Source organism: Somniosus microcephalus, chromosome 3 (genome assembly GCF_052327205.1).
Source record: "Somniosus microcephalus isolate GS21.2 chromosome 3, FLI_Smic_1.0, whole genome shotgun sequence".
Taxonomy (NCBI): domain Eukaryota; kingdom Metazoa; phylum Chordata; class Chondrichthyes; order Squaliformes; family Somniosidae; genus Somniosus; species Somniosus microcephalus.
Window position 1 is genome coordinate 283583230 of NC_140989.1, and position 24870 is coordinate 283608099.

At 43.3% G+C, this 24870-nt stretch overlaps 1 protein-coding gene across 3 annotated transcripts in view; it reads left to right on the forward strand.

Moving 5' to 3' along the window:
• Positions 1–6146: 6146 nt before the first annotated feature.
• Positions 6147–24870, forward strand: part of scyl3 (SCY1-like, kinase-like 3) — a 30741-nt gene continuing 12017 nt past the window's right edge. Inside the window, exons 1-7 of one of the 3 annotated variants that reach the window (XM_085982659.1) lie at positions 6147–6434; positions 17513–17698; positions 18949–19062; positions 19212–19268; positions 20740–20842; positions 22573–22684; positions 23901–23981. In XM_085982659.1, the coding sequence (XP_085838785.1) occupies positions 6270–6434; positions 17513–17698; positions 18949–19062; positions 19212–19268; positions 20740–20842; positions 22573–22684; positions 23901–23981 (818 nt within the window). In that variant the 5' untranslated portion in view covers positions 6147–6269. The remainder of the gene's footprint in view (positions 6435–17512; positions 17699–18948; positions 19063–19211; positions 19269–20739; positions 20843–22572; positions 22685–23900; positions 23982–24870) is intronic. The other 2 variants (XM_085982660.1, XM_085982661.1) reach the window with 2 other exon arrangements.

Here is a 24870-nt window from a genome sequence, read left to right on the forward strand (position 1 = left end):
GTACCTTTAAGAGAATAACTGGTCTCAGACTGCACTACCGGCAGTGACCACCCCTGTATAAAAGGCGCTAGTAAGCCTCTGTAGTTTCAGTTTCCCGATTGATTCCTTTCAGTAAAGACTTGTTTTGTTCAACTCCTGCTGTCCGTGTCTCAATCATACACGGACATAATACTGGCGACGAGCAGATACGAACTTACCTACAGTCTGCACCACCTCCTGGGATCCATTCCTGCAGCGAAGTGAGCAGAGGTCGAGGCCAGAAGGAAGAAAGAAGCAGTAGAAACGGGCGTCGACCGTGGGCATCCGCCCCTGTGTTAGCGGAGTTGAAGATTGCTGGAGAAGCTGTCGAAAGCGGGGCCTGGTTCCTGTCGACGGTGCTTCAGCTAATCGGGCTGGTGGCAGGTAGTACACTGATCCTTCCTGGGCTGCGGCGGTCGCGAACTCGAGCGGGTGGCTTGCAACGGGGCCGAGCAGCGTTGTCGGGAAGAGGAGAGAGCGAGGGTGGAGCACACAGGGCGCGGCCGGTGCTACGAAGCCGGGCTGCGTATAGACCTGAGAAGAGGGAGGCAAGAGTCCCACAGGGTTGTTCCACGACGGGAAAATAATTTAAAAAAAAGAAATATTAAACGCGCAGGAAACCGCGAGGAGCTGCAGGTTGCAACGGAAACCGCGGAAAGCAGCGCTAGCAACAGCGGGGAAGAAGGCAAAAGCGCGGGAGGCGCCATCTTAATCAGCGGGGAAGAAGGCAAAGCACGGGAGGCGCCATTTTGTTAAATCGGGGAAGAAGGCAAAGCGCGGGAGGCGGCATTTTAGATTTTCAAGATGCCGAAGACTGGCTGTATCACTGCCTTTGATAATACAATAGAGGACTGGACCACGTATGTGGAAAGAGTCGAGGTATATTGCGAGGCAAACGAAATAGCCGATGAGAAAAAGGCATCGGTATTGCTAAACTTAATGGGCGCTAGAACGTACGGCCTATTGCGGGACCTGATTACTCCAGCCAAACCGAAGGCGAAGAGTTTTAACGAAATTGTTGCTGTCCTACAGGAACACCTAAACCCTGCACCGCTGTTGATAGCCGAAAGATTTAAATTCCACAGGAGAACTCAGCATAAAGATGAGAGCAATGCTGAGTACCTTACGGAACTACGCAAGCTATCAAAGCACTGCCAGTTCGGAGCAGGACTGGCAGATACACTACGGGACAAATTTGTCTGTGGACTCCTGAGTGAAGGAACACAGAAGAAGTTACTCTCAGAGAAAGAGCTGACGCTAGATAAGGCTTTCAGCGTGGCAGTATCGTACGAAGCAGCAGCCAGGGGAGCTGCGGAAATTCAACAAAAGCCACAGGAATACGGCACCCACGAAATGACACGGGGATTTGCAAAATGTTATCGCTGCGGCAGAACTAACCATGACCAGAAGGACTGCTGGTCCAAGGACAAAATATGCAGGCAATGCGGAAAGATGGGACACATTGCACGAGTTTGCAGGTCTGGGAAGAAGACCAGCGACAACAAAAAGGCTACAAAGGAACCGTACAAGTACAAAAGATGACGGACAGTAGTTCCGTAGACCAGATGAGCGATAGTGAATCCGGGAACAGGAGACTAAGCTGTCTCAAACTTCACAATGTAATCGCAAAAGAGGATCACCGAACCATTTGGGTCACCCTCACGATAACAGGGTCCCAAGTTAAAATGGAATTGGATACAGGATCAGCGCTAACCGTCATGAATCGACGAGACTACGAGCGGCTATTCTCACACATACCCTTGAGAGAGACATCCATCGTCTTGACGACGTATACGGGGCAAAAAGTATACCCCAGAGGAAAAATAAGGGTGCCTGTCGAATACAACGGCAAGAAAATACGGAAATTGTATCTCTACATACTGCAAAATGGTGGACCACCGTTATTGGGACGTGAATGGATCAGGAAGATAAGCTTAGATTGGCACTCCATTCATGCAATGACGGTGGACAGTAAAAAAGATGAAGACGTCACTCCTGGACGATTGTCAACAATCTTAGCTAACGCCAAAGAGGTATTTCAACAAGAACTGGGCACTCTTAAAGGCGTAACCGCCTCGATAAAAATAGAAGAGAATGCAATTCCCAAGTTTTTCAAAGCAAGACCGGTACCATATGCAATTCGCCCAGCCGTCGAGGCAGAGCTGGAGAATGCAGGCGTGTTGTCTAAGGTCGACTGGAGCGAGTGGGCGACACCCATCGTTCCTGTCATGAAGAAAACGTTAAGCAATCTGTGGGGATTTCAAGGTGACGGTGAACCCAGTCCTTCACACAGTACAATATCCTCTTCCAAGGATAGAAGACATCTTCGCCTCACTGTCTGGAGGGAAGCATTTTACAAAAATTGACCTAGCACAAGCATATTTGCAGATGGAGGTTGAAGAATCCTCTAGGAAGTATCTCACGATAAACACTCACAAAGGTCTTTACCAGTATCATCGATTGGTATTCGGAGTAGCATCGGCTCCGGCGATATGGCAAAGAGCGATGGAACAAGTCCTGCAAGGGATTCCGGGGACTCAGTGTTACTTGGACGACATCCTTGTAACAGGTGAAGATGACAGTGAACACCTTAACAACCTAGAACAGGTGCTCACTAGACTACGGGAACATGGGCTACGAGCCAACCGCCCCAAGTGCGAGTTTTTTAAGAAACAGATATCGTATTGTGGCCACGTGATTGATGAAGAGGGGTTACATAAGTCCCCTGACAAAATTGAAGCGGTTGTTAAGGCCCCAGCGCCTGAAAATGTGTCGCAACTGAGGTCATTCCTCGGATTGGTGAATTACTACCATAAGTTTTTGCCGAATTTGTCGACAATCCTGCACCCACTGAACGCCCTGCTACGAACGGGAGTAGCATGGAAATGGAGCAATGACTGTAAGCGGGCCTTTCAGAAGAGTAAGGACTTAATCACTTCAAGAGAAGTATTGGCTCACTACAACCCAGCACTGCCGATCAGACTGGCGTGTGATGCGTCTCCCTACGGCATTGGGGCGGTACTGTCACATAAATTCCTTGATGGTTTAGAGAGGCCGATAGCTTTTGCGTCACGCTCGTTAACTTCTGCCGAGCGTAACTACGCCCAGATTGACAGAGAGGCCCTCAGCCTAGTGTGGGGGGTGAAGAAGTTCAATCACTACCTGCACGGTCAAAAATTTACTCTACTAACCGATCATCAACCTCTTGTCTCCATTTTCAACCCTCAGAAGGGCGCACCGATAATGACAGTGCAACGGCTGCAGAGGTGGTCCCTTTTCCTAGGGGCACACCAATATGACATCGAGTACAAAGGAACTAAACAGCATGGGAATGCTGATGGATTGTCACGCCTACTGTTGCCGACGGTGGAAGAAGAAGACCTTGCAGTGGATCCAATGGAGTTATTCCACTTGACCATAGTGAAATGTCTCCCTGTGACGAATGCAAACATAGAAAAGGAAACACGAAATGACCCAACACTATCACGGGTCTATGATTTAACGGTGAAGGGATGGCCAGCACATGGCGAACCACTGCTGCCAGCATTCTCGCCGAGAAGAGAACAGCTGTCAGTGTGCAGAGGAACCTTGATGTGTGGATCCAGAGTAGTAATTCCACCTAAGTTGACAGATAGAGTGCTCAATGAGCTTCATGAGGGTCATCTGGGTGGGGTAAAAATGAAGAACTTAGCCAGAGCGTTTGTGTGGTGGCCGGGAATCGATAGAGAAATCGAAGAGATGACCAAGAGCTGTGCAGGATGCCAGAAGGTCCAAAACGCCCCACCACAAGCTCCTCTACATCCATGCGAGTGGCCCTCATCTCCATGGCAAAGGGTGCACATTGATTTTGCTGGTCCCTTCATGGACTCGATGTTTTTAATTGCGGTGGATGCACATTCAAAGTGGCCAGAGGTAATAAAAATGTCCTCAACCACCACGGAAAAACTATCACAGTTTTACGAACCATATTCGCCAGGAATGGGCTGCCTGAACAGATTTGCTCTGACAATGGACCACAGTTTGTGTCTGAAGAGTTCCGGAGGTTCTTAAAGAACAATGGTGTTAAGCATTACACATCTGCCCCATATCATCCAGCCACTAATGGATTGGCCGAGAGGTTTGTTCAAACATTCAAGAAGACTATCAAGGCAATGTGTAATGAAGATATACCCCAACACAAGGTGGACAACTTCTTGTTTGCCTACCGGAATGCTACACATGCGGTTACCAACCAAACTCCAGCCATGATGTTCTTCAATCGAAGGCTACGATGCCGCTTGGATTTGGTTAAGCCAAACGTCCAAAGAGATGTGGAGAACAGGCAGTTTCAGAATATGAATGAAAGGCCGACCAGGAGTTTTAAGATAGGTCAACTAGTTTTGGCCCGGGACTACCGCACTGAGAAATGGCAGCCAGGAACGATCTGTACACGGCAAGGACCTCTCATGTGTACCGTGGACGTTGGAGAGAGCATTTTAAGACGCCATGCTGACCAGATTCTAGAGTCACTGAAAAATGTCAACTCCACACCACGATCTGATACACCTGGTAATGAAATCGACGTACCAATTGCAGCTACCGCAGAATCGGTGATATTGGAAGCAGATGAACCAAACAACGACATTGATCCCGACTCAACCTTGCCAGAGGAACCTGATACCCCAAAGAGGCGTTATCCAGACAGAATCAGGAAGCCTCCTCAAAGACTGAACTTATAATTGCTTAAACTTAACCAATGTATCTAGCAATCGCAATTGTGATTGTAATTAGTTATCATTTAGTTGTTAAATGAATGTTACGTACTGTTTATCTAAAAGGGGAGGAATTGTTGTGTATGTACCTTTAAGAGAATAACTGGTCTCAGACTGCAGTAACCACCCCTGTATAAAAGGCGCTAGTAAGCCTCTGTAGTTTCAGTTTCCCGACTGACTCCTTTCAGTAAAGACTTGTTTTGTTCAACTCCTGCTGTCCGTTTCTCAATCATACATGGACATAATAGGGAGGATGTTTCCCCTGGCTGGGGAGTCTAGAACCAGGAGTCACAGTCTCAGAATAAGGGGTCCGCCATTTAGGACTGAGATGAGGAGCAATTTCTTCACTCAAAGGGTGGTGAATCTTTGGAATTCTCTACCCCAGAGGACTATGGAGGCTCAGTCGTTGAGTATATTCAAGACAGAGATCAATAGAGTTTTGGATATTAAAGGAATCAAGGGATATGGGGATAGTGCAGGAAAGTGAAGTTAAGGTAGAAGATCAGCCATGATCTTATTGAATGGCGGAGCAGGCTCGAAGGGCCGAATGGCCTACTCCTGCTCCTATATCTTATGTTCTTATATTTCTTTCTCTCTGACTCTTAGATGACTCCAACCTGTCCTGCAAAACGCTGGAACACTGTGACATGCATAGGACTGAGTGGATATGCAAACATACTTTGTCAAGGTGACCTCTAAGAAGCACTGCCTTTTGTTGCCAAATACTGACAAATGGGCACTGGGCCCAAAACACTGTAGATGTACAACCTGGATAGTTGGCAACCTGAGTGATGGCAGTCTTCTTCTGTAGCTTCCAGTCTTGTTTTTATTTCATCATCACTAAGGTAATTGATCTTTTTAACTTTCTTCCTCTAAGTTCCAAATGCACCATCCTAAATGTTCTTGTTCTTGCTCACCTCCTTATTGGTTGAAGTTAAGATTATTGCACTATTTTAACTCATTCAAAGCTATTGAATACCACAGTCTTCCCTTTTACCCACTAACTAGAGGCTTTTACACCTAAACGTTGCATCATCCAATTACGATAAATGATTTATCTTGGCTTCTCTCCTGTTCTCCTGAACCTTGGTAGTTGGGCCTTGAACATTCACACAGGTTTTCCACCTTCTCAATAACTAAGAAAATAAGAGGGAATAAACGAACTGTCCCAGAAGGTGAGTGAGGATGACAAGAAACCATCAGTTTTGGACCTTGGTCCTTTGGGAGAGAGATGAAACTATCACTTTAGGCCTTGGCTCTTCAGTTGGTTACCTAAGGAAGTGAAACTCCCGGGTGCTGAGTGTGGAAGTTTGGGTCAGACTGAAGCAGCGCTCGCCATACTGCGCCTGCGTCGCATGTCGAGCTGTGATTGGCCGACGGGGAGCACCGTACGTTTCCGGGTTAGCCGGATGCTTGGGGTCGGTTGTTTTTGATGGCAGGAGGCGACCGTGCGGGGCTTGAGTGAATTTGGCCGCCCCGCTCTCCCGGACCCGGGCGGCCATGGGGGCGGAGAACAGCGCGGCGAGGAGCTGCCGGCTGGAGGAGCCGCCGGTGACTTTGCCCGCCGGCCTCAGTGTGTACCGGGCGGCGCTGGATGAGGAGCAGCTGGTATCCGTCTTCGTGTATCCGCGGGGGAACGAGGAGGCCGTCAACAAGGCAGCCAAGGTGAGGGGAGCGAAGGAGGAGACCGAGCGTGGTCCGGCGGGGAGGGGGAGGGAGACGCGCGCGCGCGCCCCACCCCCCCGCAAATGTTACTGCATTTACCGTGCAAAGGTTGGGTCCCTGTTGACTCTTCGCTGGGATTTGGCGCCAGCAGCTGTTGGGAGTTCCGAGTGTCAGGAGCTCCCTGCGAGCAAGGTAAACAGAGGGTGGAAAAACCAGAGGTGGGAGGAACTTTGATTCCACCAATAACTAGTAGTAACTTGCTAAAATTGCACTAGTAACGTTTAGATTCCCCTCATAACCAACAGTAATACAGTACCTCACTGATATAGTCTCTATGTAACTGGTAGTAATAGGTATAATGCCCCAATATCCTACCTGTAACTAGTAGTAAATTGCAGCTAGAGTTCCCCCTGCACTGCACAAGGTGGTCAGGAGAAATGTGGGTCCCTTGGAAACTGATAATTGTGATAATGGCCCAGATTTTGCGGTGGTAATGACGGCAAAACTGTCAGCGTTCGCCGTCATTACCCCTCTGAAACTGACAAGAAGTTCAAGAGATAGTACATGCGCACATAAACACGGAAATCCAGAAGTTGCTGTCAATGATTCTATGCTTCTCCATAGATTGCCCTGTTGAACTCCCCGGAGCTGGCAATCTTTGAGAAATCACTGAACTGATGAGAACTAAGTTTTTACCCTGTAATATTGCTTTTAAAAAAAAAAAACCTTGGAAATATTATTCATTGTTGAATGAGATGTAGCTGGGTTTTAATGGCATACTGAATCATAACTACTGCCGAACAACTGTTCTGGTCCTGATAAACTTATTTACATTTGTGGAATGTCAAATTTTAAAAATCCCATGGTTTTTAATAATTTTTAATTTTTTAATTTTTCTTTAAGTTTATTTTTCAGTTTCTACCTTAATCCCGTGTGTATGTCCCAATCTTTATTTCGCTCTCTATAAATCCATGCATTTTGCTTCCTGGTTTGGTGTCTGAGAATTCTTCAATGTGATTGGCTGCTTAGCCAGCTTGATGATATCACTGTGTTGCTAGACACTGGAGAGCCCCTAGACTTGACACCAGCATGAAATTAATGTTGGGAGAGCTGAAATTCACACCATAGAGATTGGTAGATATTTGTGGACAGCTTTCTTTGAGGTCAGCGGCGAGCGCCGTCGCTTCGCCGCTGGCCACAAATTCCGGACCATTGTAAATGAAAATAAGGAAATGGCGGACATGTTGAATAATTTACTTTGTGTCAGTATTTACAGTAGAGCAAGAGGATAGCGTGCCGGAAATCACAAGGAAACTAATATTGAAACAGGGACTCACTAAAATTAACCTAAGCAAAATAACAGTAATTTAGAAAATAATGGCACTAAAGAGGGACAAATCCCTAGGACCAGATGGTTTCCATCCCAGGGTTTTACTAGAAGTAGGTGAGAATATTGCAGATGCCCTAACTATAATCTTCCAAAATAACAACAGAAAATGCAGGAAAAACTCAGCAGGCCAGGCAACATCCATGGAGAGAAAATAGAGTCAATGTTTCGGGTCTAACCCTTTTTCAAAAATCTTCCAAAGTTCTCTTGATTCGGGAACTGATCTTTTAGATTGGAAAATTGCGTGTGTCACTCAGCTATTAAGAAAGGTGAAAGTGGGAAACCAGATAATTATAGACCAGTTAGCTTAATCTCTGTTGTCGGGGAATTTACAAGAGTCTATAAGTATAGAGTGACTGAACACCTTGAAAATTTTCAGTTGATCAAAGAGAGCATGGATATGTAAAGGGTAGGTCATGACTGACTAACATGATTGAATTTTTTGAAGAGGTGACTAAAGTAGTGGATAGGGGAATGTCTATGGATGTCATTTACATGCACTTCCAGAAGGCATTTGACATAGTCCCTCATAAGTGACTGTTAGCTAAAGTTTAAGCTCATGGAATTGAGGGCAAATTACTGACCTGGTTAGGAAATTGGCTGAGTGGCAGGAGACAGAGAGTAGGGATAATGGGCAGGTCCTCTAAATGGCAGGATGTGACTAGTGGTGTTCCGCAAGGATCTGTGTTGGGGCCTCGACTATTCATCGTATTTATTAATGACTTCGATGACGGGCTAGAAAACCACATATCCAAATCAGTGTAGATGGAAGCATAAAATTACAAAGAGATATTAATAGATTAAGTGAATGGGCAAAACTGGCAAATGGATTTCCGTGTAGGCAAATGTGAGGTTATCCACTTTGGATCTAAAAAGGATAGAACAGAATTTTCTAAATAGGGCGAAGGTCCAAAGAGACTTGGGGGGGGGGGGGGGGGACACCATGTACATAGATCATTAAAATGTCATGGACCGGTACAGAAAATAATCAAAAAGGCTAATGGAATGCTGATTTTTATATCTCGAGGACTAGAATACAAGGGAGTAGAAGTTATGCTCCAGCTATAAAAAGCCCTGGTTAGACCACCCCTGGAGTACTGTGAGCAGTTCTGGGCACCACACCTTAGGAAGGATATACTGGGCTTGGAGGGAGTGCAGCGTAGATTTACCAGAATGGTACCTGGACTCTAAGGGTTAAATTACGAGGAGACATACACAAACTAGGGTTGTATTCCCTGGAATTTAGAAGGTTAAGGGGTGATTAATTTAGGAAACTTCTCACAGGGAACCGTCCTAAACTTCGCTCAGCACCAACATTTGTAAACCACTCTCAAGGCTCGGACTTGATAACTGATTTTTTTTTTTAGAGTGACTAATTATTGCATAATGTACCATTACAGGCGCGCTCCCCGTAACCCTATTTCCCCGCCCCCCCCCGATTTCTTTTATATTGCACCTTTTAAAATAATTATCCCATTCACTTTTAAATGATGTAGTCTCTGCCTGAATAGTTACTTGTGGGTTGCATCCCATGTTCTAATAGCCCGCAGTGTAAAAAAAAATCCTCCAGCCTTCCACCCAAGTCTTCCAGTGAGAATCAGTGGTCCTTGTTCCCTGTTTGCCCAACAATGGGAACTATCTTTCACTACAGTATTTACCCAAAATATAGTCTCCCGGTTTCACTCACCCCTTTACTGGCTGCTCCTCTCTCAGCACATTGCTGCTGCTGCTCCTGGCTCTGCAGGAAATGCTAGTCCCCAGCCCAGTCCCCCCCTCTCCTCCTGTCCGATTCCCAATCTCCATGATGCTCAGTTTCCCCTCTTCTCCCCGAGCCCCAAATACCTTACCCCCATTCTCGCTCTCTTCCCCCAGAGCACTCTGTTACCCAGTCTCCCTCTCTTCTCTGTTACCATCCCCGTCTACCAGTCCCAGTCTCTCTCCGCTGACCCCAGCCTCCCTCTCTCCCCTTGACACCCCATCCATGACCCCTATTCCCCAGTCTCCCTCTCCCCTTCTGACGCCCAGTCTCCTCCTCTCCCAGACCCATATTCCCCAGTCTCATAACTGTTTCTCCATCAGCTGGTGCCATTTCCGATCATCCCTAAGCATGTCCCCGCTCTGAGGCAGCATCACCGAGCCGGAGGTATGAAATTTACTGAGCGAAGTCCTTCCGGGAGACTCCCCGGCTAACTGTGATGGTTATTAAATTAGGGGCAGAACCCTACCCGAGGCAGAGAAGAGAAGTGGGGCTTTCGCTCCACATCATCCACACACTGCGGCCTGGGAAAGGGATCAAGTCCACACTGCTGTTTCCAGCTCCTATCTGGCTGGGAGGAGTCTGAGGGTTAATGGGGCTTTGTCAAAGTTGCATATTTTTAAATTCTGAAGTCATGTGCTGGCTCTTGTCACCCCTCTGCACACTGTCAACCTTCACTGATTATGTGTCCTTTTGTGTTCCCCATCCTTCCTCATGACCCCTCATCAGCTTTTGTTCTCTCTTCCCCACTACACCCATTGCCACTTCAGATAGCTCTGTCACTTTCTCTGCTCGCTGATCTTCACAGTATTTTGGTCACGTTTGTGTTGACACCCCTCCCCTCCACTTGGGAGGTAGCACTTGTTAATTTCACAACATCCTTTACTGAAACTCACAGACTGCAAACTGACTTCTCTCGTGTTGCAATTCCAGTTGCTAGCAGGGTGAGGTAACCTGCCTGCCTACACTATTAGTGAAGTGGCAATCTAAATTTGTAGGGCAGGAGCACTTCTGTCGGTTTGCTTTCTCAACCAAAATAACATTGAAAACAAAAAGATTATGTGCAACCATACAGTGCTGTATCCAGATAGCCTTGTTTAAACTGCAAAACTAGCTCAGTAAGGATAGGTTGAGTTGAATGATCATGTCAACGAAGATTTGACTTCACCTGATTGGGTGTCTGGTGTTCTGCTAGTTTACCAAAAGTACAATATTTTTAAGAGAAACTCTTTATGATCTTTTCTTATAATAAAGCATTTGCCTGTGCACTGTGATGAAGCTCTAAGCCATTCAGAACATACAAATTGGGATAGCTGTTCAAATTAGGCTTAATCTGGAACCAAGTTACTTATAATGATCTCACCGTAGTTTTGAACTTGACAATTATCAAATTAAAAACAAGTCTTGGTACTTGGCTGTGGTGTGCTGGTGCTAACAGTCCAACAGGATGTTGTTAAATTTAGAATGCAATGGTGGGAAATGCTGGGTCACCTGAATGAGATTTTTAATACTGTACAATGCATTTTGGACTAGCTTCTACACGGTTACTGAACTGTATCTGTAGATAGTTTTGAAAGCATTTGATCCCCACGTATTTTTTCTGGGATCAGTTAGTTACTGTGGATATAAAGCAATTCCTGATCTGTTTGAACTTTTCTTGGTATTGTTTTGAATTGGAGTGATCTATTCATCCTCTGCAGGCATAGTTACTTATAACTGTGTTGTTTCACATTTGAAATATGTAGAATTGTTAATATTTTTACTTTTTTAAGCTTCCTGTTTGAAATGAGGGAGAGGAAACCAGCATATAGAAAACATTTTCTAAACTATGAAACTGCAAATCTGGAAATAGAAACAGAAACTGCTGAAGTACACAGCAGGTCAGTCATTATCTGTAAACAGAAAAGACAGGTTGACGTTTTGGGCCAGTTCTGATGAATGGTTACGCACCTGATGCCGTTTCCCTTTACAAATGCTGACTGACCTGTATTTCCAGCATTTTCTGTTTTGATTTCATTGTACAATTAAACGGAGCAGGAAATCTGTTATACTTGGCTGCATTAAAGAAAGAACGAACTTGCATTTGAATAGCACCTTTCACGACCTCCAGACGCCTCAAAGCACTTTACAACCAATGAAGTACTTTTGGAGTGTAGTCACTGTTGTAATGTGGCAGACAATTTGTGCACAGCAAGGTCCCACAAACAGCAATGAGACAATCTGTTTTAGTGCTGTTGGTTGAGGGATAAATATTAGCCAGGGCACTGGGGAGAACTCCCCTGCTCTTTGAATAGTGCAATGGGGTCTTTTATGTCCACCTGAGCGGGTTTAACGTCTCATCCGAAAGATGGCACCTTCGACAGTGCAGCATTCCCATCTGCACTTGGGTGTCAGCCTAGATTAGAATGAATTGCTATGGTAAATGTGTGTATGTATATACATATTCAATATCATGCAAGACCCATTTTAAAATGTCAAAGTATTGATGTAATTTCTTCCATAATGTAACCTAGCATTTAAACTCTCGTGTTGCAACAAAAGACAAAAATAGAACTTGCAAAACAAGTATGCGAACATAAATGTAATATTGTGTTCTGTCACATTGAATTCTTTAATGTAATGGCGATTATTCATATTGCTCCTTTTACTTTTGAAAATCAGTCCATTAATGAAATTTAGTGAAGTATGTTGCTCTCTCGTCTGCTTGAAAAGTGAGGGAAAAATGCCTTTTTTTTATTAATGTCACAACAAATATTTGTGGAATTAGAATAACTTTTAGGCCATTTATCTTTTTGCAACATGCTTTGAATCCCAAGAGGCCGCAGAGTAACTTTTATATCCTATTCAGATTGATTTATTTATATTGGGATTTTTTTTAAATTCTGATTTGTTACACTGTTTGTCTGACATCCACTACTGGTAGAGCAGGAATTTCCACCAACTAAATATTGGGAAGACTGAATTTGGTCTGTGCCAAAAACTCCGTTCCCTGGCCACTGTCTCCATCCCTTTCCCTGGCCACTGTCTCCATCCCTTTCCCTGGCCACTGTCTCCATCCCTTTCCCTGGCCACTGTCTCCATCCCTTTCCCTGGCCACTGTCTCCATCCCTTTCCCTGGCCACTGTCTCCATCCCTTTCCCTGGCCACTGTCTCCATCCCTTTCCCTGGCCACTGTCTCCATCCCTTTCCCTGGCCACTGTCTCCATCCCTTTCCCTGGCCACTGTCTCCATCCCTTTCCCTGGCCACTGTCTCCATCCCTTTCCCTGGCCACTGTCTCAAGCTGAACCAGACTGTTCACAACATTGGTGTTATTTGATGCCAAGATGAGCTTCTGACCACATATCTGCTTCATCACCAAGACTGCCTACTTTCACCACTGTAACATGGCCCAGCTCTGCCCTTGCCTCAGTTCATCTGCTGCTGAAACCCTCATCTGTGCCTTTGTTACCTGTAGACATGACTATTCCACTGCTCTCCCATCTTCCACCCTATATGAACTTGAGCTCATCCAAACCACTGCTGCCTGTATCCTAACTCGCACCAAGTCCTGTTCACCCATCACCCTATGCTCGCTGACCTACATTGGCTCCCAGTCTGGTAACATCTCAATTTAAAAATTCCCATCCTTGTTTTCAAATCCCTCCCTATCCCTGTATCCTCCTCCAGCCTTGCAACCCTCCGAGATCTTTGTGTTCCTCCAATTATGGCCTCTTGCATATCCCCGATTTTCAACACTCCACCATTGGCGGTCGTGCTTTCAGCTGCCGAGGCACTAAGCGCTGGAATTCCCTCCCTAAACATCTCTACCTCTCTTCTCTTTTAAGACTCTGCTTAAAACCTAGCTTTTGGTTATCTGTCTTAATGTCTCCTTATGTGGTTCGGTGTCAAAGTTTGTTAATGTGCCCGTGAGGCGCCTTGGGATATTTTACTATGTTAAAGGCGCTATATGAATACAAATTGTAGTTGTTGTAAATGATCCTGTGTATTAACCTATTCTTTCCTCAACTGCTGAGATTCTGGATAGGGCTTGCCTCAGTTTTTAAAGCCCTACCAATGAAAACCACAAGTGCAGGTGTGCAACACATTTCCCTTGAGCAAGAAGTACTTTTTCTGCCTCTAATGCTTCCATAGGTTGTCAACAGAGTTCCATGCCTGGATGTGTCAGAAGATTTTAATAATTCAGTTTGCACTTTGGGGATTACTGGAGTGTTTGTTTATTGGCTACTCCTAGGTTACAATCTAATTATTTTAGCAGTTCACAAATAAACTCCCTGTTTTCAAATCCCAGCTCCTTTAATAAAAAAATACGTAGATAGTTGGTTGATTGTCAGACGCATTGTTCCGTATAAAAATGTTACGGTGACATTAACCATATAATCTGACCTCCCACACAAGAGTTTGGACATTACTTTCAATGTAACAAAAGTTTCAGTCGGTATCCGCACTGATAATACTACTGGGAGTTGGGAGATGATTTGGTGAATAGGCGGTTGTGTAGTCACGAATCATAGAATGGTTACAGCACAGAAGGAGGCTATTTGGCCAGTAGAGCCCGTGGGGGCTCTCTGCAAGAGCACTTCAGCTAGTCCCACTCCCCCGTCCTTTCCCTGTAGCCCTGCAAATTTTTTTTCTTCAGGTGTGATGCAGGTTCCTAAATTTATAAGTAGGAATTTAAAAAAAAAAAGGCTGGGCCTACGCAACAGGTCCATTCGCATCACAAAAGAGAAAAGACATATTTCCTCAAACATGCCGATTTTGCCATTGGCAACTTACACTGAAACTTTCCAAGAAGCTCATTAGCATAAAGACTAGCAGAACATTAAAACAAACGGAAATCAATGTAAACCAAGGATAGTGTGGAACTTGCGCCATATCCCATTTATGTATGAAAATTAAAAGGTTGAAGCATCAAACCATCCTTTACACACATGAGACACGCATGTTTAAGAAAATGCTATTGTGGAAGCTTAACAATTTTTAATGTAACTCGTCCTGATGCCGTAAAAATGCAATCAAAGATCTAGCAAATACAATGTAAGTCTCGGTAACGAGAAATTAAAAAAAAACAATTGCTTAAAAAGTCACCATGAAACACCAGAAACATGACTTTGGGTCCTGCTGTTCAGAACTGGCATAATTGCAGGAAACTCACCTCTTTTTTTGCATGGGGGTAGAGCCATGTTAATTGAGATTCAGCAAAAGATTGAGGACATTCTGACCTGGCATAAAAATGTGCACAAGTCCCTAATTTCCCCTCTCTTGCGTCAAAAAATCCATAGTTAATGGCGTTGTTTCGGTGCAGGTTTTCAAGAATTATCAGGACAATGATGTTTTGATCAAGGATCTCCACCTGGAATGTTAACCCCTCTTCTTGCAAATGCTGACGGCCTGCTGTGTATTTCCAGCATTTACTGTTTTTATTTCAGTTTCAGGCGTTCACAGTTCCTTTTTATCTGTAAGTTGGTGGTACAGCATGTGGTTTGTGTGCTGTGCCAATAGTAGGGCATTGGTTTGCAGCCATGATTTGGAATAGGTGTTAATTGGACTAGATGTTATTTTTCTGATGACACTTCAACAGTAATAAATAATAGTTTCCATTTTTCTAACCAAGCATGTTACAACATTTCATTTTTTTTAAATCCTTCCCTTATACATACATTGAAATCTTCCACTGTATGACACGAGTTGTGTGATGGGAGTTAACCTCCACCCTGAGTCGTTGCTGTTGTATCCATTTATTTTATAGGATTGACTCCCAACAGCAATAGCACTGTCGGAGGTAACCCTGTAAACAAAGCTGCCAGTGCTTTGAGTGTCTGCCCTGTTGGCCCATACAGACCCTCCCCTGAGTCGAGCATCCTAACTTCACAGTTTAAATGGGGCAGTCAGCAGTAAGAGAGCCAAGTCGTATGGAAGCGGTTGTGTAATATAATTGAGCTGATACAGAATGGTTGCTTACTGTTGAATCTGATCATATTCTTAGCGAGGTATGTTCCCTTCATTTTCTTTTCTTCGTGTCCTCTACCCATCTGTCAGCATCCTGTCACCACACTTGGGGAGGGAGGGCTTATCTTGGCTGCAAAGATAAAGTATCAGAAAAATACTGCTGCAAAGTTCATTTATATTTTTTCTACTTTTTGGTAATTTGTTTCCATATTGCCGTCCCCCCTCACAGCAAACAACATTTTTCTGGCCAAGACCGACTAAAAACTTGCACTTATGCTTCTGTCAACACTGATCTATATTAAGCCATTGGATTGTATGTGGACGTGATCTGTAATGACTGGCCCTCAGTTTTCTTTCTTCCCCGCCACCTGGAAACACCAAGGGCTGGATTTTGTGAATGGAGACGTGCTGGAGGCGGGACTGCTGTTTGTTGGGTCTCAGTCCCGTCTCCTCCATGTTCTGGCCAACCAGAGGGATTTTCCCCTGATTGACCTTGTTAAGCGGGCTCAGCAGGCCAATTAGGGGGAAGTCATTGACAGAGCATGTCGACGTCTGACGTGCCATCTGTCAAGACTTCTTGAAAGAAGAAATGTCAGTGTTTGACCACTCTCTGAAGCTGTCAAACACTGACATTCTGTGTAGTTTGATGAGTCCTTGTGTTCAGGACTCATCAAACCTTTCAACTTTGTAGAAAGCAGATGACTGTTGGTTCGGAGGATCCAACAGCCAGTCTGTGAAATCTACAACGAAGATGTCGGGACTCTGGAACCACCGCGGCTGAAGGCTGTAGGCAGAAACAAAGGTAAGTGAACATTTTATAACACTCACTTCACATACTTACCACTCCACACTTGCACCCATCACTCACCTCTATATCTCACTTTCAGGCCCCTCCGACGCGACTCCTCCAACCCGGCGGTGTTCTCCAAGGTCGGGAAGCCTTCGCCTGAAATGGTAAAATGGCACTAATCCTTTTTTCTGCCTGTCAACTACCTGTTAACAGGCAGTTAAAAGGATTTAATCCCTTTCCCGCCTCAAGGAGATGGGACGCAAAGCAGGACATCTTCCCGCCTCCTGGCAAAAGGGCACGGAGGCGGGCTGGGTACAGCTTTTCCCATACGCCCCCACTTTCTACAACTTTACCGGCTGTCCCGCCTCCTCGGGGCTGACAAAATCCAGCTCCAAGCCGCTACCTATTGCCTCACTGGAATGGAAGGCCTGAGATTGAAAAATTCAGTTGGAATGGTGAATATGAACTCCAACCCTATCACTCCATGGACAAGTGTACTGGAAGCCCAGTGTTGTGTGATACCAAGATGTTTTACTTTTCATTATTTTGCATTAATTGGAGGATTCTAGTGCTATATGTAGCAAATTGCTGTGTCCATGACCAATTTTCCCCACATTTTGGGCATTCCGAGAAGCCAGTGCAGATTGGGCGATTATTACGGTTTAAAAAAAAATGGATTCATTTAACTACACAACCACAGTTACACTGCAAATTTTGTGTTGTTTTGAAGTGGTTTTGGTTTTGCCTTGATACAAACTGCATTGTGTAACTCAGCTGCGGAGATGCCAGAATCATAATTTAGATAAGCAGTGTCAGGACCTTGAGGAAGTATCTTGTGGATTCTTTGACTTGTGTGAGGGAAACCTTTTTTAAGCTTCATTTTTAAACTTAGCAAAGGGGCTGACTGCCCCACTTCCTCTTTATTAGCAGTAAAATTAACCCGCATTCAGAAACCAGTGAGCTCTGTCTATGGATAAACCAGAACCGACCGTAAGCTGGCTTTATGACACTTAAAGCACTTACTGCTCTTCAATTGGTATCTGTGTTATATTTGTACCCTATATTTGCACTTTAAATTGGCTCTAACAACCTATAATACTGTGATAATTTTTTGCTACCTTTTTAATCTCACTGTTAAACTAGAGGAACCGTTTTTGAGATTTTAAAAAATGTAACGTGTACCATTTGTATATTTCAGCATCTGAAAACCTTACGCCACCCATGTCTGTTGAGGTTCTTATCGAGCACAGTTGAAGTTGATGGAATCCACTTGGTTACTGAGCGCGTGCAGCCTCTGCAGATGGTCCTTGAAGATGTCTCAGCAGATGAGATCTGTGCAGGAATCTTTGACATCCTCCAAGCACTCATCTTCCTGCATGACCGAGTAAGTATGAGAATGATTGGAGGTAAGCGAGTGCTGAATTTAACCGAGATAAAGCATCATTGTCTTGTTTGTGTGAAAACTATATTCTAATTTTTTTGTTATTTGATCTCGGGATGTGAGTGACACGATGGTACTGGGGTATACAAACCAAGAAGGTCTGTTCGTCCCCAGTGTGTGTTGAATTAGCTGATCTCGGGTGGTGCTTCAGCTAGTCTCATTGTCCCAGAGTGGAAAAAGCCAAAGTTCCTGCTCCTGATCATTATCCAGTGACTACTGCAGTAAAGTGCATGTGTAGATGTGGATTAAAACGGCATCGGGCTCAGTCTGATGCTGCTGAATAGCTTTTCTAACGCTCATTCTCTGGGTTCACTCATGAAGAACAGACACTTGGGTGAAGTAACAAAGGGGAAAAAACCTCCCTCTAAATGGACCATTTACCTACATTATTTGAAATTACTGCAGCAAGTAATTTTTTTTTAGCTTTACAGCAAGGTGGATCTGTAAAAAGTTACATAATGGGATTGGAAGCCTTCACTGGGAAATTTTTTACTGTTAGAACCTCAAATTAAAGTAAATGTAGAACTTGAAAGCTTTCATATCTGAACACTAGTTTCCCCCATACTATTTTATGCAAATGCTATCCAGTCGTTACTAGCATTCATTTATTGGTAATGTTATTCTGATTATGACTGACCTGTTTTCTGAGTCCTGTTATTTGAAGATAAAAGATTGATGATGTGGGTGGTACTGAAGAGTTTTCCGGGTTGCCACTTGTCTGGTATTGCACCAGCTAGTTTGCTTTTAAAGTAGTGTCTGGAAACTTGCATTTATCTATTTAGCCATCAGGGATCTAGGAGCACTTGTAAAATGTAAACCAGATGCCTCTTTATTTTCACCTATCCTTGCATCTTTTGATGTGGAAGCACTATTAGTTAAGATTTTTGCTTTGTCAGAGTTTTATTGAAAACCTCAAACATCAGAGCTCTAACCATGACTCCTTCACCTCCCTACCCAGGTCTAGCTTTAAACTTGGTCAAAAGCAGCAATCCTGTAAGCTGGGGGTGGGGGGGGGGGTGCACAGAACAGTGAAGGTCAGAATTGCATCATTTATGGCGTGGTCTTGCTGTTTAATCAGTGGAATCCTTTTACAAAAAGCAGAGTTCCTTGCATAGAAGTACATTGCAGTCAATTTGTTTTTTAGCCATAGTTGAAATGTTCTAAAGCACGTTGTTTGGTCTCTCATGTCACAGGGAAAACTGAGCCACAATAACATATGCATTTCATCTGTGTTTGTGAGCGAGGATGGTCACTGGAAGCTGGGAGGAATGGAGACCATGTGTCAGTTCTCTCAAGCATTACCTGAGGTGAGATGATTGTATATTGGTCCTCTTTTTTGTATAAGTTCCATTTGGCCAATATTAAATTGCAGAATAAAAGCTGATTTGCACAGTTCTTGAAAGTTCTATGTTGGTTTTAAAAACATTTTTAATATATGTGCTGTTTCCTCTTGCAGTTCCTGTCCAGCATCAAGTCATTGAGAGATTTGAGTGGCATTGCTCCTGAGGAGCAGGTGCGTCCTTAATTATAGAATACAAGCAGTGTTTTCAATTTTTTAAACTTAAGACTTTTTTTGTCCTTTTTTGTAACAGGGTGAGGAATGGCGGATGGAACTGCAGTACAGTTTCTGAGACATTATGACATTCTAGCCAACAACTGTGATTTTATTAGATATATTGATTTTTGTGTTGCTAGCATTTACTGTTCCTTAATAATTGAACAATTCTGCTCCGCTCTGGCATGCACAATTTACAAGGGTAAAGAACAAATCGGTGTTGGCACCACACGCTCAGTCTAACTCATTTTTAAGTTTGTACTTTTCTGAAAAGACGATTGGCAGAAGAGAAAAGAAAAACTCTTTCCACACCCCCTTCCCATTTATTCCTCTTTCCTTCTCTCGCCTGAAGGCTTATGCTGGGATACAGTTTCACAGTACCACCAGCCCTCTTCGGTACCTCACCCAAGTAGTGATCCCTAATAGATGAGCCTAGATGGTAAGTGTCAGCAGACAGTTTGATTGAAGGTGACAACAGTCAAAACCAAACTCCATTGTTTCACACACGCACACTTTCTAGCAAAATATCACCGCATGGCAATTGATGGCAGGAAACCTGGCTTCCTGGATACATCCGGCAGAAATAAAAAATCGAACCTGGGATCTTCCTGATCCGTGTGTTCAGTATAACACTGGACATTGCACTTCATTGCTGACATAAATAAATAACACTGGACATTGCACTTCATTACTGACCTAAATAACACTGGACATTGCACTTCATTACTGACAAATAAAATAACACTCAACCAGATAAGTCCCAATACTATATTTGTGTTCCCCAAGAGGGGTCCTGGGAAACCTGAGGACAAATAAAGCTGTGTGTGATTAGGCATGGGAGTACAGTTTCAAAGGCAGTGAAACTGGAAGATTCAGGAAAAAGACTGAATGAAACTAGATGATGGAATGGAGAGAAAGCTGGCGCTAATACAGGTCACCAAGAAAACAGGGTTGAAAGAAAAAGTATGGGTACCGGGCTGGGGTGTGGGCGAGAGATAATGAAATGGACATCAATGCCTGTATTGAGTTTTAACATCTGTGATTTACTGATCTTACTAGTCTTTTGACCAGCGCATTGACCTTTTAACAAAAAAAAACTGGAAATCTGAAAAATTAACATTTTGGGTGTGGCCCCTTCGTCAAAACTCAAAAGAAGTCGGGTTGTTGCCTGCTGCATCACAAGATAAATGCATAGAATTTGTTGCAGCTGTTTGGTGCCTGGAATTTCCCCAGAGTGAGTTGCTAGGCTGTCAGGGAGGCAATGTGTGCCGTTCTTGAATATTGCCCTGTGAAGTACTTGAGTGCTGTCACAAGCATCGGCCTGACTTCAGTCTCACTCCGAGGCTGGGGATAGGATATAGCTTTAGGGGAGTACTATGTACTTAAAAAAACAATAAAACCTGTTGCAAACTTAACTTGTCCAATTTAGTCTGCAGGTTTTCAGATTCTTCCCGATATGCACGGACATGCTCGAGATGCTTACTCATTTGGGATGATGGTTGAGAATCTCCTTCCATTGCTAAATGATGTGGGTAAGGGTTTTCATGCTGCATGTTTCAGTGACCATACACATAATGTACAATTAATGTAGCTGATGACTGCCAACTAACTACCAGCGAAACACACTCTAACTGGTCAATACAAGCATTGGCTTCTTTCCAAATAATTATTTTAGTTTCACTGCTATTATTTAGTTTTTCTTGTCACCTTTGTGTAATTTACTTACTTTTTTTTTAAAGTTACATGTTCTGAGAGCTAATGCTCAATCATTAGCTTATTTCTACAAATTCCCATACGGTTTAATAAAACTTAACTTTTTATTAAATTATTATCCACCGTGCCTAACGTAGACAAACATGGATAAATACTGGGAATGCAGCGTAAAATGCAATAGATTATACAGAATATACAGGACACTGGCTGGCAGCGGGCTGCAAGCACATGATTCAATCAAATGTCTAATTACATCATAACCTGCATTCGTGTAATACCCTTTAGAAAGAAAGATGTTTCAGACCAATTTACAAGGAGGAAGAGGATACTGATCGGGAGACTAGAAGTTAAAGGGTGGAACTGGCAGGACAGTCAAAAGAAAGCCTTTTGAAGGAAGGGAGACGGGTAGTTAGGCAAATTGATATTGGGAGAAAGTTCTAAACTGCTGAGTCAAGCAATAATCTAGAATCCAAGGAACATTGGGTGAGGGTTGGAAAAGATCACTTTTTTTTATACAAGGTGAACCATGACTGGAGAGAGATTGGAGAATTTGAATGAGGACCTTGAAAGTCCGTATGCTTGTGTTGAAGCCTCTGGAACTTGACAAAGACACGGGTAATAATAGTGCAGGACTTTGTGAGGGAGAACTTGGGTTACAGCGTATTGGATTAATTAAAGTGAAGGTTGAAAGGGAACATTAGATAACTCCATTCTTGAGGTGATGAAGGTGTAAATTAGGGTTTTGGCAGTGGAGGGACAAAGTGCAAGACCAAAGTTCAAGCAAAACTTAAAAATTCTTAATTTCACTGGACACTTGTATTGGATAAATACTTGAAAAGGAAAAATTTGCTGTAATATGGGGAAAGAGCAGGGGAGTGGGACTAATTGGATAGCTCTTTCAAGGAGTCAACACAGGCACGATGGGCCGAATGGCAGCCTCCTGCGCTGTATCATTCTATGATTCTATAACTCAGAGGAAAAAATATTCCTGTACAGTCGTGTGGACAGCAATAAGAGTTGGGCAAAGAAAGAAAAAGACTTTTGAAATGTAGTCACTGTTGTAATGTAGGAAAAAGCGGCAGCCAATATGCGCACAGCGAGGTCCCACAAACAGCAATGTGATGATGAGCAGATAATTTGTGATGGCTGGACACTAACGATGATAGTGGCATAAAAACTGACATTTTATGGAGTCAGATGGCTGTAGTTTATATTTTGTTCTAATGCAATATCAAAATACACTCCAAGGTGCATCCAAATACTTTTTCTAATGTTACTTTAAATCAACGTTATTGACCTCGGTGTGTGCTTGGCCTTTAAGAATAAGAAAACTGAGTTGCACAAAGAAAGCATTTAGTATTGTGGCCTTACAGAAAGGATGTTACTACATAAGTGGTAATGTAAAACAATCATTGTGACAATCCACTAATGCTATTTGATTTTCGGAAGCTGTTCACACTGACTTCTGTGCATTAGAGTGCAGAGGCATGTCTGTATGTTAAGTTGTTGTAGTGAGTGGAGGTTGAAGGTTAATGTATTTGTCCTCTAGTTGCAGAACATTTGCTGTCAAGTTTCCAAGAAACCTTAAAAGCTGCCCTCCTAAATCCAGACCCTATGAAACGGCCATCTTTGCAGAGTTTGTTATCGCATGAGTTTTTCAGGTAAGTGGAGACATCTTTGGAAGCACCAACCTAGTAAAGATCAGTGCAGTATGAGGGACATGAATTAAAGGTTAGCATTATTGCACAATGCCCTTTAACTGCAAATAATTTGTTTGACCATGTGAAATAGTAAGTAATTAGAAAATAATTTATGCTAATGTGCCTTATGAGATCTAAATGAATAAGAATATATGCACCTGTGAATCAGGTATTTTGTGTACCTGATTGGCTAGTGATGTTGCCAAATCTTCAACCTACCAGTGCAAAGGCCAATCTTCAGTGTGGCAAAGAAACTAGAGAGAAAATAAGCACAAATGCATCAACTTTGTGCAATGAAATCCCACTGAAGTACATTGGTTGTAAAATAGTAAAATGTGATTACTTCAATTATGATCTAGACAGTGCATTTTTGGCTGCCATATTTAGAAATGAACAAAATAAACAGCACTATAATGTCTACAATACTTTTCACAAACTTTTAAAAAGATTAATAAAGTCCATAGGTACCATAGCATCACAGAAAACACACTGCCATTTTGTTCAGTGTATATAGAACAGCACGGTGAAGATGTTACATATAATATTTCAGAGACGTCATTGGTCCATTCTTGTCTAAACTATTAGACACGTATATGTGGCAAACGTATTCAGTGTACAGTTAGCATATTCACACTGCTTATGAGTGTTTGGATTTCTGATTCCCATCACCTTGAAGTGGTAAGTGATTTTCTTGAAATGTTTGCATGCAGAGTAGTGTAGTGCAGTGGTGAATTTGCCACTTAAATTCATCTCCATTAAAGGAGGAAACTTTAAACTGACATCAGTGGACTCACCTGTGGCTGTGTGTGTTTGCTGTATGCTGAATATCTCCAGAATACACTTGTGAATTGGTCTACCAACATTGTAAGCCATGTATTTAGGATATCTTTCAAATGAACCCACACCTGCTTTGACTTGTTTTTGTAAAATGCTAGAATGAAGTCTGCTCCGGTCCCCTGGAATATTTTCAGTTTTATGTGTGATATGTTGTTATTTTGCTGAATCAGACAGGCCCAGGGTTTATGCACCTTGGGTAGCTTCACAGTGGTAATGATTGTAGATGAGAAAAAAATGCCCTGTTCAAGTCCATTTTATAGACTGAAACATTTAGATAGTTGATACTTGGTGTTTGTGGTTGTAGCAGTCGGCTAATAAATGCTGTCTCTCTTTAAACCAGCAGGAACGAGTTCTTGGAAGTTGTCAATTTTTTAAAAAGCTTGACACTAAAAACAGAGGAAGAAAAGAATGAGTTTTTCAAGTGGGTATTCTATTTCTGTCACTGACTACTATTTCAAAAAATAAAAATCTGATATTGTCCAACAGCTACAAAAAATGATCAGATCCTAAAAATTACAGATAAATATGTTGAGCAACTGAAGGGCAGATTTTGTTATATACTGTAGAAGGGGCATCACGTCAAAGCCCATTTCTATGCACACCTGACATCTACACTAGACAACAGTTAGGAGTAGGAACCCTGACTGACATTCGGGTTAAATCTCTCGCGAGCGATTCTGAAGCCAATTGTAGCACATATGCAGCAACTCCAGCTGACTCCACATAGACTGAAGATCAAACCTGGACTTTCATGGACTTAGTACCACAACAGTCAGTATTTAGTCACTCTGCCTCCAGGGGAGATAACCGTCAATTACAACCCACTCTTGTATCATTCTAAAAGGTACAATTCTAAAGAGGGTGCATGAACAGAGAGACCTGGGGGTATATGTGCACAAATCGTTGAAGGTGGCAGGGCAGGTTGAGCAAGCAGTTAAAAAAGCATACAGGATCCTGGGCTTCATTAATAGAGGCATAGAGTACAAAAGCAAGAAAGGTTTATAAAACACTGGTTCGGCCTCAACTGGAGTATTGTGTCCAATTCTGGGCATCGCACTTTAGAAAGGATGTGAAGGCCTTCGAGAGGGTGCAGAAAAGATTTACAAGAATGGTTCCAGGGATGAGGGACTTCAGTTATGTGGATAGACTGGAGAAGCTGGGGTTGTTCTCCTTCGAGCGGAGAAGGTTGAGAGGAAATTTGATAGAGGTGTTCAAAATCATGAGGGGTCTAGACAGAGTGAAACTGTTCCCATTGGCGGAAGGGTCGAGAACCAGAGGACACAGATTTAAGGTGATTGGCAGAAGAACCA